The 12,154-nt window shown below is 43.6% G+C and overlaps 2 protein-coding genes and 1 pseudogene across 2 annotated transcripts; 2 read left to right on the forward strand and 1 right to left on the reverse strand.

The window, feature by feature from the left end:
* Positions 1 to 494: 494 nt before the first annotated feature.
* Positions 495 to 5,744, forward strand: LOC133507444 (translocon-associated protein subunit alpha-like). The gene is made up of 9 exons (XM_061832453.1): positions 495 to 684; positions 2,084 to 2,202; positions 2,290 to 2,386; positions 2,454 to 2,581; positions 2,773 to 2,907; positions 3,032 to 3,108; positions 4,538 to 4,616; positions 4,865 to 4,958; positions 5,087 to 5,744. The coding sequence occupies exons 1-9, from the start codon at positions 615 to 617 to the stop codon at positions 5,149 to 5,151; spliced, it is 864 nt and encodes a 287-aa protein (XP_061688437.1). The 5' UTR covers positions 495 to 614; the 3' UTR covers positions 5,152 to 5,744.
* A 409-nt stretch (positions 5,745 to 6,153) lies between these two features.
* On the forward strand, positions 6,154 to 11,038 carry LOC133508075 (neuritin-like). The gene is made up of 3 exons (XM_061833783.1): positions 6,154 to 6,319; positions 9,643 to 9,796; positions 10,588 to 11,038. The coding sequence occupies exons 1-3, from the start codon at positions 6,268 to 6,270 to the stop codon at positions 10,820 to 10,822; spliced, it is 441 nt and encodes a 146-aa protein (XP_061689767.1). The 5' UTR covers positions 6,154 to 6,267; the 3' UTR covers positions 10,823 to 11,038.
* LOC133508190 (5S ribosomal RNA) lies at positions 9,107 to 9,225 on the reverse strand (annotated as a pseudogene).
* Positions 11,039 to 12,154: the final 1,116 nt, after the last annotated feature.

A 12,154-nucleotide genomic window follows, 5' to 3' on the forward strand; every position in this document is an offset into this window, starting at 1 on the left:
TTGGCTGGCAACCAGTTCAGTGTGTACCCCGCCTCCTGCCCGTTGACAGCTGGGATGGGCTCCAGCACTCCCCGCGACCCTCGTGAGGATAAGCGGTGAAGAGAATGGATGGATGAATGGTCTGATACGAGGGCGCAAGGCGATCGAGGGTTACCACATCCACCGCACTGCTGCAGGTGTTTTCCCCCCAAGACCCCCCGGCCCCCATTGGAAAAACGTGCACGTTAGCTTCATTGAAAACTCAGGGGAAACGTTAGTGAGGGTGGTTGTTGGTTCATGTGCGCTGGCGGCCACCAGTCCAAGGTCTACCCCGCCTCTCACCCAAAAGTCATCTTCCAGGCTCCAGCTCACCTGCCACCCCAGTGAAGATCGCGGTACCGAAAACGACTGAGCAACACGGGCATCAAAAGTGTAGTCGTGAAGGGGGAGTCGCCTGGGGGCGGGTGCCAAGCCAGCGAGGTCGAGGTCGAGGAACGGCATGTGCGAGGCCCCGCCCACATCGCCTCTTCCAGGCGGGTCGAACCTATCCTAGCCACGCCCCCTCTGAAATGCTTCTTCCCATTTTTCTGCAGAAAGCTGATGTGTAACTAACTTCAGTCTTCCCCGCTGCAAAAATGTTCACTTTCGGATCAAAAGTGATGCTGCTGCTCCTCCTTGCTTTCCCCAGCGGCTTGATATCCGTGGGTGAGTTATTTTCAGACTGCACTTTGCTGTTTTTTTTTTCTCGTACGGTATTGTGAAAAAGTGCATTAGACAGCCTCACATATCGACGTGGCATATTTCCCACGAGAAGATGTGGAGCCAGTCGGCTGCGCACATTACCAACTACTTTTCGTCATTATTCGAAACCGTAAACCTCACGGACATTCATCATATGCGATCCAAGTGGACATTTCCTCATTTAGAATGAATGAAAACCGTCGCCGACTGTTCAAGGTAAAATAGGAGGATTTGTCGCGCTGAGTGGAATTTATGTTGGATGTTTTTTTTTATTATGACTATTACTATTCAATGTTCGTCTGTCTAAACTTGAAGCGTGTGGATGTAGTAAAAGTCCCACTGCTCACGCCTGATGGGACACGTCACCATAAATGAAATGCGAACTCGTATTTGGAGCGTCTGTGACGTCATAGGTCACGCTGCCCCGTCCTGTTACTTTCTAATTGTCCCAAAACAATGGGAATTTACCAGAATACTTGATATTATATTTGTAAAGGGGATTAAATGCTTTAATGCTTTCTCATTACATTTTCTACAGATGTTTTTTTCCCTTGTGAACCGATTTTTTTTTTGTGTGTGTATTGCAGATATTCTCTGCAGAAAATCTGAGAATTTGACTTTTAAATTTACAAAACATTGTCGTATACATTTGAAAGTTTACAAAAAGGAGCTGTAAGTGCAGCCATTGTACAGCCTTCACAAAGCCTTGTTACAATTTAACAAATGTACCACAAAAGTATAGGCACCAGTGACCTGTTGCGTCGGGTCCCTGGGGTCTCGCATCTTTGCTCAATATACTGTATAGTTAAAATAAAAATGTTGGGAAGAAATCCAGGAGAATGGGGTGCTCGGGGAACTGGGCCAGCCCTTCTAATCCACCAATCTGGAAATGTTTGGTTTTAGGAATCCATTAATATGCAGTAGCCAATGTGCTGGTGCACAAATGCAATGTGATTAAACACTTTGAAACCCACTGAGTTCACATTGCAAATTGGATGAACATACCCCATCACTTGACGTAGTAATTACCAATGAGGTTAATATTGGAAAATATTTTTCCTCTCTTGTGTTTCAAAGTAAGAGCATAATGAGAAACAACTCATATCAAATAATATTGCTTTATTGTTGTTGTTGTTGTTAGCTTTGGAAAGGTAGAAGATTTGCAGGTGTGACAAGTGTGTGTATAAATACCATCGGACAGTACTATGGCATCCCATAATCCTGGAGAGGATAAGCGCTGTAGAAAATGGATTGAATGCATAACCGACGAAGATGATGATCAGAATCAACTGCGCTTGTGGTGAATCCATCAACAAAATATCATGTCACCTTTTCCCTCTCTTTCATACATGTCGTCGTGCAGGCCGAGTGTCCGCCAGCACCGATTCGGCTGAGGATGTCGACCCAGATGCATCCGTGGATGAGGAAGAGGAAGATGATGAAGAAGAGATGCCAGTAGAGGAAGATCAGATCCAAAGCTCAGTACGTGCTCGGAAATAAAAGTCAAATTTGAGCAGGATTGTTTTCCAGTGAAGCGTTAACGCCATGTTGCGTTGTGTTGCACGTAAGGAAGGAGACGACGACGCCGACGACTCTGAGAATGACGAGAAGTTGTTAACTTCTCACTCTGATGCCGACACAACCATCGTCTTCACGACAGGAGAAGGTGAAAGATCTTTGCTCCATCATTGCACGTCTCACTCTTGTATGAATATTCAAATGATACTTTATAGAGTTTCCTGCCAATGAAATCGTCCGGTTCCTGGTTGGTTTCACCAACAAGGGGAGTCAGGTCTTCACCGTTGAGTCCTTGGAGGCCTCCTTCCGTTACCCCCAGGACTTCCAATTCTACATTCAGAATGTAAGTCCATTTGGAAGCAGTAAACACTACAGCACTTTTCACATCGCTAAGCTTGATTGTTGATACATGTCTTTGAATTATACTGTATAAACTCTCACTGGGGAGAAAAATACAATGCAAGAGTTTGTACGCAAAAATGTGCATTTACGGGCAAGACACCTCAGTAACTTCAATTTGATGTGTTTGTGTAGTTCACGGCTTTGCCTTTGAACACGGCGGTTCATCCGGGCACGCAGGCCTCCTTCGAGTATTCTTTCATCCCGGCTCAGCCCATGGCCGGTCGTCCTTTTGGTCTCGTTATCCTCCTCAACTATCACGACAACGAGGTTAGAGAGTACACCCCAGTATCTATTTGTCGGTTGAATCCATTGATTCCAATCAAACTTATGTAGGTCACTATGAAGTACTGGAGCTAATTTCTTGTACTGGTTATTTGCAAATGTCTTTCAGGGCAAAGTGTTTCAGACTGCTATCTACAACCAGACTGTCAACATCATTGAGAAAGAAGAAGGCCTGGATGGTGAAACGTAAGACACATAGATGTTTTTTGGTCTCATTTGCAAAGAAATAATGCTCCGTAGGTTAATTTTTGCATCTTGGCATCTCCTAAGTATTTGCCACCTAACACCCACAGAGCCATTTCCCTTTTCCCCAAATTGTTGTTTGGACTAAACTGTAAAAGGAGGTGTGAAATTTACCCAGGGACTGTAGTCGTCACACTTTGTGTGGAAGAAAATCTACAGAAACTCATCGTCTCGTAATGCTTCCCACCACCCAAAATCTCAAGTCAGGGTCTGCTTACCATGTACATTTACTTACTGATCCTGTACTCATGACAGTTTGCTTTTTTTTGGTTTTGTTTTCACATAACTACGATCTTTTATCTGAAGTGATGAAATCCAAGTATTGGATGCATAAATCCACATTTGGGAAAGTGATAAAAGCTCGACTTTATTAACAAATATCAGGAAAATGAATTCTCCAACATAACCTTTTTGTTAGCGTTCCTAAAATGAGATAAATGGTGTTTACTTTTTGTGCTGTTTTTTTTTCCATTTATTTGCTCTTTAAATGGACAGCAAGATATATTTCAGTGCTCTCCTTTTATCAGCTGGTGACTTAATAAATTGTCCATCGACTGGCTTTAAAGTGAAAAAAGTGTTTCTTCTTAGACACTAGACCACAGGTGTCAAACTCAAGGCCCAGGGGCCAGATCCAGCCCACTACATGATTTTATGTGGACCGTGAGGGCAAATCTAGAGTGTCAACTTCTATGATTCTTGGTGAAATCTGTCCCACAATTTCAAATTGTCACACATCATAAATGATAGCATTTTTGTGTTACAAAACATGACCATCCATCCATCCATCCATCCATCCATTTTCTTCACTGCTTATCTTCATGAGGAGTGCCGGAGCCTATCCCAGCTGTCAACAGGCAGGAGGTGGGGTACACCCTGAACTGGTTGCCAGCCAATTGCAGGACACAGAGAGACAAACAGCCGCACTCAAAATCACACCTAGGGGAAATTTAGAGTGTCCAATTAAGGTTGCACATTTTTGGAATGTGGGAGGAAACCAGAGTGCCCGGAGGAAACCCACATAGGCACGGGGAGAACGTGCAAACTCCACACAGGCAGGTCCGGGATTGAGCCCAGGACCTCAGAACTGTGAGGCCAACACTTTACCAGCTGAGCCACCGTGCCGCCAAAACATGACCACTAGTTGAAAAAAAAAATTCCCTTGATTTCTGACTTTCTAAAAAAGTTCATGAATTTCATGTGTAAATATGATGAGGCGATTAATAGTTTATTATGGTTTAACACTCATAACAGCCCTCTGAGGGAAATCCCAACTACAGTGTGGCCCCCAACAAAAATGATTTTGACACCCCTGCACAAGACCATTGGAGACACAGCAATTATAATAATGTAATGATGTAATATTATCTTTCAGAATGTTTTTGTACATCTTCCTTACTGGGTTGGTGGTGCTGATGCTCTTTGCGATGTACCAGGTCCTGGAGTCTCGAACGGTAGGTTCTTCTCTGATACATTTACCTGGATGCTCATGGCAAATGAGCTTTAGTGTGGTGTTAGCCCCTGAAAACGCGCTGATCTGAGAAATTGTGTATCTCATTCTGGTTAAAATTCCAAATTCTGCGCAACTTTTGAGCCACCGTCATCTTGGGAAGTTCCACTGTGTATTTTATTTTATTTTTTTCCCAGTAACAGAAATGCAAAGGAATTCCAAATGAGGAAGGTTCTCAATATTGTTTTTCAGAAAAAGAGAATCCCCGTTAAGATAGAGAAGGGCACTGGGGGGATGAATGATGTGGACATCAGCTGGATTCCTCAGGAGACTCTCAAAGTCATGAGTAGGTTCTTTTTTTCTTTTTTTTTTTTTTTCAAATCTCCAACCATAACATGTACTGTAATCATCGAAGTTTATCTTGCCGGTTGGCAGTAACACTGATATCACAAATGTGTGCTTTCTGTCTTACAGACAAGGCCTCCCCTAAAACGTCGCCACGGAAACGGACCAAGCGGGCAGCCGGAGCGGATCAATAAAGCTTCCGCTTACCCTCCAGTCTACCTAAAGTCCGTGAGGATTTCAAAGCGCCATTTCTTCACGCATGTCTCGTGTGTGACAGATAGCAGTATTTGGACTTTAATCTCTGCTCTGCTGCTCTTCAGTTGACACCTTGACAGTTGCCTGACAGAACTGTTGTTCATTTTAATGTTTTTTTTTCCAACAGTATGATTGTTGGTGTGTGAATGTCAGAGACGGGACAGGATATGGATATGCATTAATGCATTTTCTCATAAGAATGTTGTGATGTTATCATTATGAGACAAATGAATCCTCACTACATTAAGTGCCTTATGTGTTTCTGCCATTTCACAGGACTCCACAAAGTTAGAATTACCATAAGAATCTTTTTCATTGCACAATGTAAAGCAAAATTGAAGAATTGAGAAATGACATACAGTTGTGATTTAACAAGAACAACAAAAATGCTTTTTGACCTTAAATAGTATAGTTGGGTGATGGCAGCTGCAATTTGAACAAACTTTTTTTCTGAAGGTTAGACACCTCAAGGAGTCTGCAGCAGCCTCTTTATTGGGGCGTTCAAACACCTTTTTGAGAATAAAAAAATGTGACCCCAAAAAAAACAATCTAGACTTTTTTTTTTTTGGTTTAGTTTTATAGCGTATTATGCGCATTGTCTTTGCAGCTTTTGCCGCCTTTTGATCTATTATTTACATATCCTGCATGGAGATGAGAAGATGAAAAGGACTGCTACAGAATCAACATCAGAGGGCCTCATTTTAGATGCATCAAGGTTGCAGGGGGGAGCTTCCTCCTGTACCGGGAGGGGAAGGATCGAGGAGGGAGGCCACTGTGCCCGACCGAAAAGGGAGACAACGTCATCTCGACCGGACTAGGGGCGGACTTTATGCACACACCCACCGAGTGTTTCTTTATCCCTCCCTCTATTTATTTATTTATTTATTTATTTTACTGATGCACGACTCGTATAAAATATGAGCAGATAATTTGCTCCGCGCCCCTTTTTTTGGGGGGGAGGGGGTCCGGTTTCACGACAAAGCTTTTTTTTTTTTTTTTTTTTTTTAAATATCCGATTCACGATCGCCTCTCTGCTCGAAGTGAAATGGGATAACATGGAATTGTTCACGTCGACCAAGATCGGGGAAATCCTCGGCGTTGCCTTAGGTGAGACAGCTCCAGCTACCTATAAGGTGTCGTTCTGTTTTGGGGTTTTTTTGGTTTTTATCTCCCCGCATGCAGCCGTAAGTATGACACGCCTGATGGGGATGTTATGAGGGATGGGAGTTCACGCGGAGAGCGAGACGGGCTGCAAATGTGTGATCATAGCAGCGTTAGCAGTCAATGCAAGTTTTCCAAAATGGAAGTTGGCGATTGCTTCTTGATAGTTGCCCCTTTTGTCCTTTTGGGGGTGAGTGAAGTTCAAACAGAAGAAGTCCAACTGGCCCATTTAATGAAAGCAACACTAGCCATATATTAGTATACAATAATCATTTCTGTATGGGGTCTTCACAAGTCTCGTGTGAAGATGTGGATCACACTAGGAAAGGATTAAAAGGTCATCAAGGACTCTTGGGTTGTCAAAACCCTGCTTTAACATGGGCAACACTAATAGTGGTGAGCACAGCTATATCACACTTTTGAGTCGGAGTTCAAATTCTGGCTATGTGGTTTGCATGTTTCATATAGTTTTATTTGGGTTCTCTGGTTTAAATTGTCTATTGGTGGGAATGTGAGTGATTATGTATGGATGATTGTAATTGGCTGGGTTGTACGGGTCCCCACCCTAAATCAGATGAGAAAGGCTCCACGTCACCTCTTGTCCTAGAGAAGACGAGAAATATAGAAAATGGATGTAATGATCATTTTAAATCCATCAAATTTCCGACAGCGCTTATCCTCATTAGGGTCATGAGCAATCTGGAGCCTATTCGAGCTGACTTTGGGGACTGGTAAAAACCTGGAGTGACTGTCAGCTAATCACAGACAATTTTACATGTGCAGTGGGACCTCGATAGAATAGGCTTACATGGGTGGATGGAGGGGGGGGGGGTGCAGATGCTCCCATATTAGTATGCAGTACAAAAAGGATTGTTTTGTATTTTTTTACATGCCCTAAAACGCCCAGTACATCCTCTCAGTCCCCATCCACGATTACAGACACCGAGTTACAGCTGCCTGACCCCCACGAAACACAATACAGGCATCACATACATTGTAAGGTTAAACACAATCCACCTCTTTTCTATGGAAAAAAGATGAACATTTTATTAACTGCAGTGGCAAAGTTTGAAATAAAATTGTAGTATTCTACATGTTCATACAAATGCAATTGGAAAGACCCTGCAAAGTAAATTCACTATAATGCACGTCAGCATGCAGTTAGCTAGGTAGCTATGCTTACACTCGCCAAAAAAAATCTCACCTGGATGTCATAGTTTACAGAATAGCACAGTGTCATGATTTAAAGTAGTTGGCTGACACAATGGTCGAAGAAAGCCTCGTAACTACCTGGAGGGATAAGTTCCAGCCACTGGCGCTTTGAAGCACCATAGGAAAGTTGCATCCATTTTTAAACAGGGTGTGGTCTCGGTTTCTTCAGCGGACACGGCCACAGCCTTTGAAAATGGAGACAATGGATTGAATTCCCACAATTTTAAAGCTTCGTATAATATACATGGGGGACTATGTTTCTCAGCTGGCCTGGGAACGGTTCAGGATCCCCCCCAGAAGGGCCGGACAAAGTAACTGGGGAAAGGGAAGTCTGGGTTTCCCTGCATAAACTCCTGCCCCAGCGACCCGAGCCTGGAAAAGCGGACAAAAATGGGTCGAAGGAAGGTTGGCTGGATTTGACATTGATAATTGTGATTTTTTTTCCCCCCAATCATTCATATTTGCCAGGCTTGTTAACAAAACTTCTCTGTGGTGTGTCATATTTAGAAGACTATAAACAGAGCTAGTAGACCCTTCATCCATATATTTTCTAAAGCATTTTTTCTCATTAGAATGTAAACCTATGGGAGGACAAACCAGTGCAATCCAGAAACTGGTTCTAAACCCGAATAAATCCAAGGAGTTGAGTCAGGAAAGGGATACATCTTAAAAGTTTTCTAAACAAATACGCACGTTCATCTAAAGAATCCCATAACAGAACAGTCGTGGCCTGGGTTTACAATGACCACTCCCGACACCCTTAACCTGCAGGGTGTCGGTGGAAATTCAGTGGAAATGAAGATGTTGAGGTTCTCTCTAGGAGTGAGCGGGTTTGATAGGATTAGAAATGAGCTCATGAGAGGGACAGCCAAAGATCTTTTGAGAGCTGACGTCGATGGTTTGGTCATGTCCAGGGGAGAGAGTGAGTATATTGGTAGAAGGGTGATGAGGAGGCAAAAGAGTGAGAGGAAGACCAAAGAGAAGCTTGATGGATCTCTTGAGGGAAGACATGAGGGCTGTTAGTGTTAGTGAGGAAGATGCAGGGGAAAGGCTCACATGGAAAAAGTTGACGCGCTGTGCCGACCCCTAACGGGACAAACGGAACGGAAAAGAAGATGATGACTGATTTTTCCTGAATGGTAGGACACTGTCAACTGGTCACCATCAGTTGTAGGGGAAATGTGGACAAAGAACCATTAAAACTCACATTCACCCTTATGGACAATTTGGATTAGTTTTCAATTAGAGTAGATTGCTCAACAAGCATTTTTCTGGAGAAGACAAAGTACCCGGAGAACACCCACGCAAACACAAGGGCATACAAATGCCAACACAGAACCTCCCAATTGCAAGGTAGACCTGCTAACCATTAACCACCATCTTCTTCTTCTATTCCCGAACGGCTTTTCCCATTAGGGGTCGCCACAGCATGTCATATTAGATGAACACATATTTGTTTGGCACAGTTTTACGCCGGATGCCCTTCCTGACGCAACCTCTCTGCATCTAGCCGGGGAGAGAAGCTTAGAGCACCTGGTATTCCCAGGCGGTTTCCCATCCAAGTACTAACCAGGGCCAAACCCGCTTAGCTTCCGAGATCTGACGAGATGGGGCGTTCTCGGGGTAGCATGGCCGGAAGCAACCATTAATCAGCATGCTGTCCATTAATAATCTGAATTCCAAATTCTTAAAGGTAAAATCACATTTACAGATTCTGACAGATCCCACTTACTGTGGCCATATTGTACAGAGCAGCCAGCACAGAGATTTGTTCATTGCGCTCTAAAGTCACAGTAACTTCCATTTGTGTGTCTATGGTCTTCATCCCATCTTTCATCTTTCCCTTCCCTGCAACCTTCTGTGGTGACGAAAAAAAAACAGAAGAAAAAAAGCAAAATGAGTGTTGTGTGACTTTTGTGCTGAATATTTTGTTTGATTTTTGATCAAACTCAAGACAAGACAAGACATTCCGCTGTACTGAGATCTTTCACTGCTTTGTAAATTCATTTGATCAGCCTCTCTGTGGTAACAAGATATCACCTGCATGTGTATTTCAGTAGTCCTGTCCATGTCCGTGCTGGTAGAGTCGGCAGACGTGAAGTGTGAGCATGTTTACAAAGACTTCTCAAAATGTGTCCTGGAGCTGGGGGAGAGCATGGACAACTATCAGGAGAACGTGACCAGCGAGAGAGGAGTGGAGGCCGTGTGCAGGTGACAACAAGTGGAAATATCTTTGTACAAGTGTCAAAATTATGTTACGAATGACCTGCGACTACAATTTTTTTTAATCTAGTGAACCGTAGAACTGCACAGAATCATACCGAAATCTATTATTTTTGTAAGCATTTTTTTAGCTACTATACTTTGGATATGCAAATTATGCAATGCAGTCCACTATTTGAAATACTATGTTTTTAAATGTCAAGCTTTACAAAAAAAGATTTATCATCCCAAACACAGGGAGAATTCTTAGTACAACTCTGTAATGGATTCCATTATATAGCAGTTGTGTCTGCATTTCATTTCTGTTAATATGAGCCATGACTGCGCAGAGTAACGCAAGTGCAGGGAAAGCTCAGCATCTCGTGACAAAAGGAAAAGAGCACAGTCCATCATCTGAGAGGAAGAAGACAGATATGAATGGTGTTGAGACACTGAGCCACTCATCTAAATAATGCACGGCTCCGCTGCAGTGGTAATGAAATTCCGGGGACTGTTTTGTCGTTGTTATTTCGCTGCACCACCCCGGCACAGCCGCCGATTTACACACGCCTTCTGTTGAATAATTCCCACTTACAATATCATCTGAGATATAGTTTCTCTCTCAGATGAGGTGGCCACGGTCGTTAAAATTCACTTCGATTTAGTGGGAGCTACCGTAGCCATCGCAGTTGCAGATTATTGGCAGGTAAAAGAATCTGTGCTAGCCAGCAGGGATGAATTGTGGGAAATATGGCCAGACGATTGGCATCACCGATCTGATGACGCTTTGTTTGTCGCAGCCACTGGGAAGCTTTCCACACGTGCGCCCTGACGGCTCTGTCCGACTGCCAGCAGGAGGTCAGCTCCATCTGGGAGACTCTGAGGCAGGACTCCAGAAAGATGCGCTTCCAGGGAAGCTTGTTTGACCTTTGTAGCCCTAGCTCATCTCCGAGCACGAGTTCACCTGTTGTGGTGCTGACCCTGCCCCTCACGGTCATGTTGCTCACCACCGGACCCAGATGGTCCTGCCGCTGAGTCGGGGGGTGGAAGGAGATGGGAAGAGTGAGATCGGTCTTGGGTGCCACCAGGCTCAGTCTTCTCAAGCACAACCTAAAGCCAAGGAGTACAACAAGTATTATTTTGACACTAGTATCTGTAGATAGTCAAACAATCTTGGAAAGCAAAAACATTTGCTCAGTGTGTCGTCAAAAGATTTAGCGGTCTCAATAATGAGGTAATTTTAAAGCAATGCTTTTAAACCCCATGTATTATGTGTGGTGCTTTAACATTTGGCTATTGCTTCCTCTAGTTCTGTATGCTCAATATGACGCAACTGCCACCAACTATTTCGCTTAGCTTTGCACATATGCTTCATATCAAAAACTCATTCCTATGGCTTCAGTGGGAACTTAGACCAAACCCACCTCTTACTACCGCCACAATCACGTCGCATATATGGAAACCATCAATCCCAACCATAAATCCATTACGGCACACAGGTTTGTCATGTACATACAGTATGTCTGGAGTAGTTAAAGGGAAATTCCGGTGGTTTGGATTAACAATGTATCGAATAGGTCATGTCATATATAATGTATCTTCACGATGTGATGTTAATCCTCTCCCATTTAATGATGTTTTGTGAAGATTTTTATCGGTAACTACCAATCTTCATGGACGCCGCCAATTTGGCAAATCACATGACCTACGTGCGCAGATGTGACGTAAAAGAAATCCCCGCCGGTTTGTTGCGTCTTCACATGTGTTACCACCACAATCAGACATGGTAAAATACCTTACTGTATCGCTAATCTTGCCATAATTCAGATACAAATAAACGACAAAATGTTTGGTGGCATGTTCTGCCCAGTAAGAAAAAGAATCATTTAAGGACCGGAAACCGGAGTGCCCGGAGAAAACATGCAAACTGCACAATTCTACACACACACACAAACACACACACAAAACTCCACAAAAAAAAAAAAAAACTCAACAAAAAACAAACCAAGGTCCTGAGAACTGTAAGGCCAATGCTTTACCAGCTGAGCTACCGTGCCACTGTCGTGGAGGCAGTATTAACTTCCACCAAGCCAAAGATCATTTCATTATCATTTGGGCCCCAGCCGCCCATGTTGGCTAAAACAACCTTTCCCACAATATAAGGCCTACCTTTCACTGATGGGTTCTACTAATTCCTTCATGGCCACGAGTGCTGTCCTCAGTGAAGTCCTCCGCTGGCTGGCCTAAACGCAAAACAAAATCGATAGGATGGCTGAATGGTGTGTCCTGCGCATCGGCCGACTCGCCTTCTTCATCAGATGAGGATAAATCCGAGTAATCAGCGCGGTCCTTGTTTGTGTAGGAATG

This window comes from Syngnathoides biaculeatus, chromosome 10 (assembly GCF_019802595.1).
Source record: "Syngnathoides biaculeatus isolate LvHL_M chromosome 10, ASM1980259v1, whole genome shotgun sequence".
Classification (NCBI taxonomy): domain Eukaryota; kingdom Metazoa; phylum Chordata; class Actinopteri; order Syngnathiformes; family Syngnathidae; genus Syngnathoides; species Syngnathoides biaculeatus.

Coding starts and splice junctions, on each gene's coding strand:
- LOC133507444 (XM_061832453.1), top strand. CDS start 615: ATGTTCACTTTCGGATCAAAAGTGATGCTGCTGCTCCTCCTTGCTTTC. Junction 3,109..4,537: donor GAAGGCCTGGATGGTGAAAC/GTAAGACACATA, acceptor ATTATCTTTCAG/AATGTTTTTGTACATCTTCC. Junction 4,617..4,864: donor AGGTCCTGGAGTCTCGAACG/GTAGGTTCTTCT, acceptor ATTGTTTTTCAG/AAAAAGAGAATCCCCGTTAA.
- LOC133508075 (XM_061833783.1), top strand. CDS start 6,268: ATGGAATTGTTCACGTCGACCAAGATCGGGGAAATCCTCGGCGTTGCC. Junction 6,320..9,642: donor AATCCTCGGCGTTGCCTTAG/GTGAGACAGCTC, acceptor TGTGTATTTCAG/TAGTCCTGTCCATGTCCGTG. Junction 9,797..10,587: donor GGAGTGGAGGCCGTGTGCAG/GTGACAACAAGT, acceptor TGTTTGTCGCAG/CCACTGGGAAGCTTTCCACA.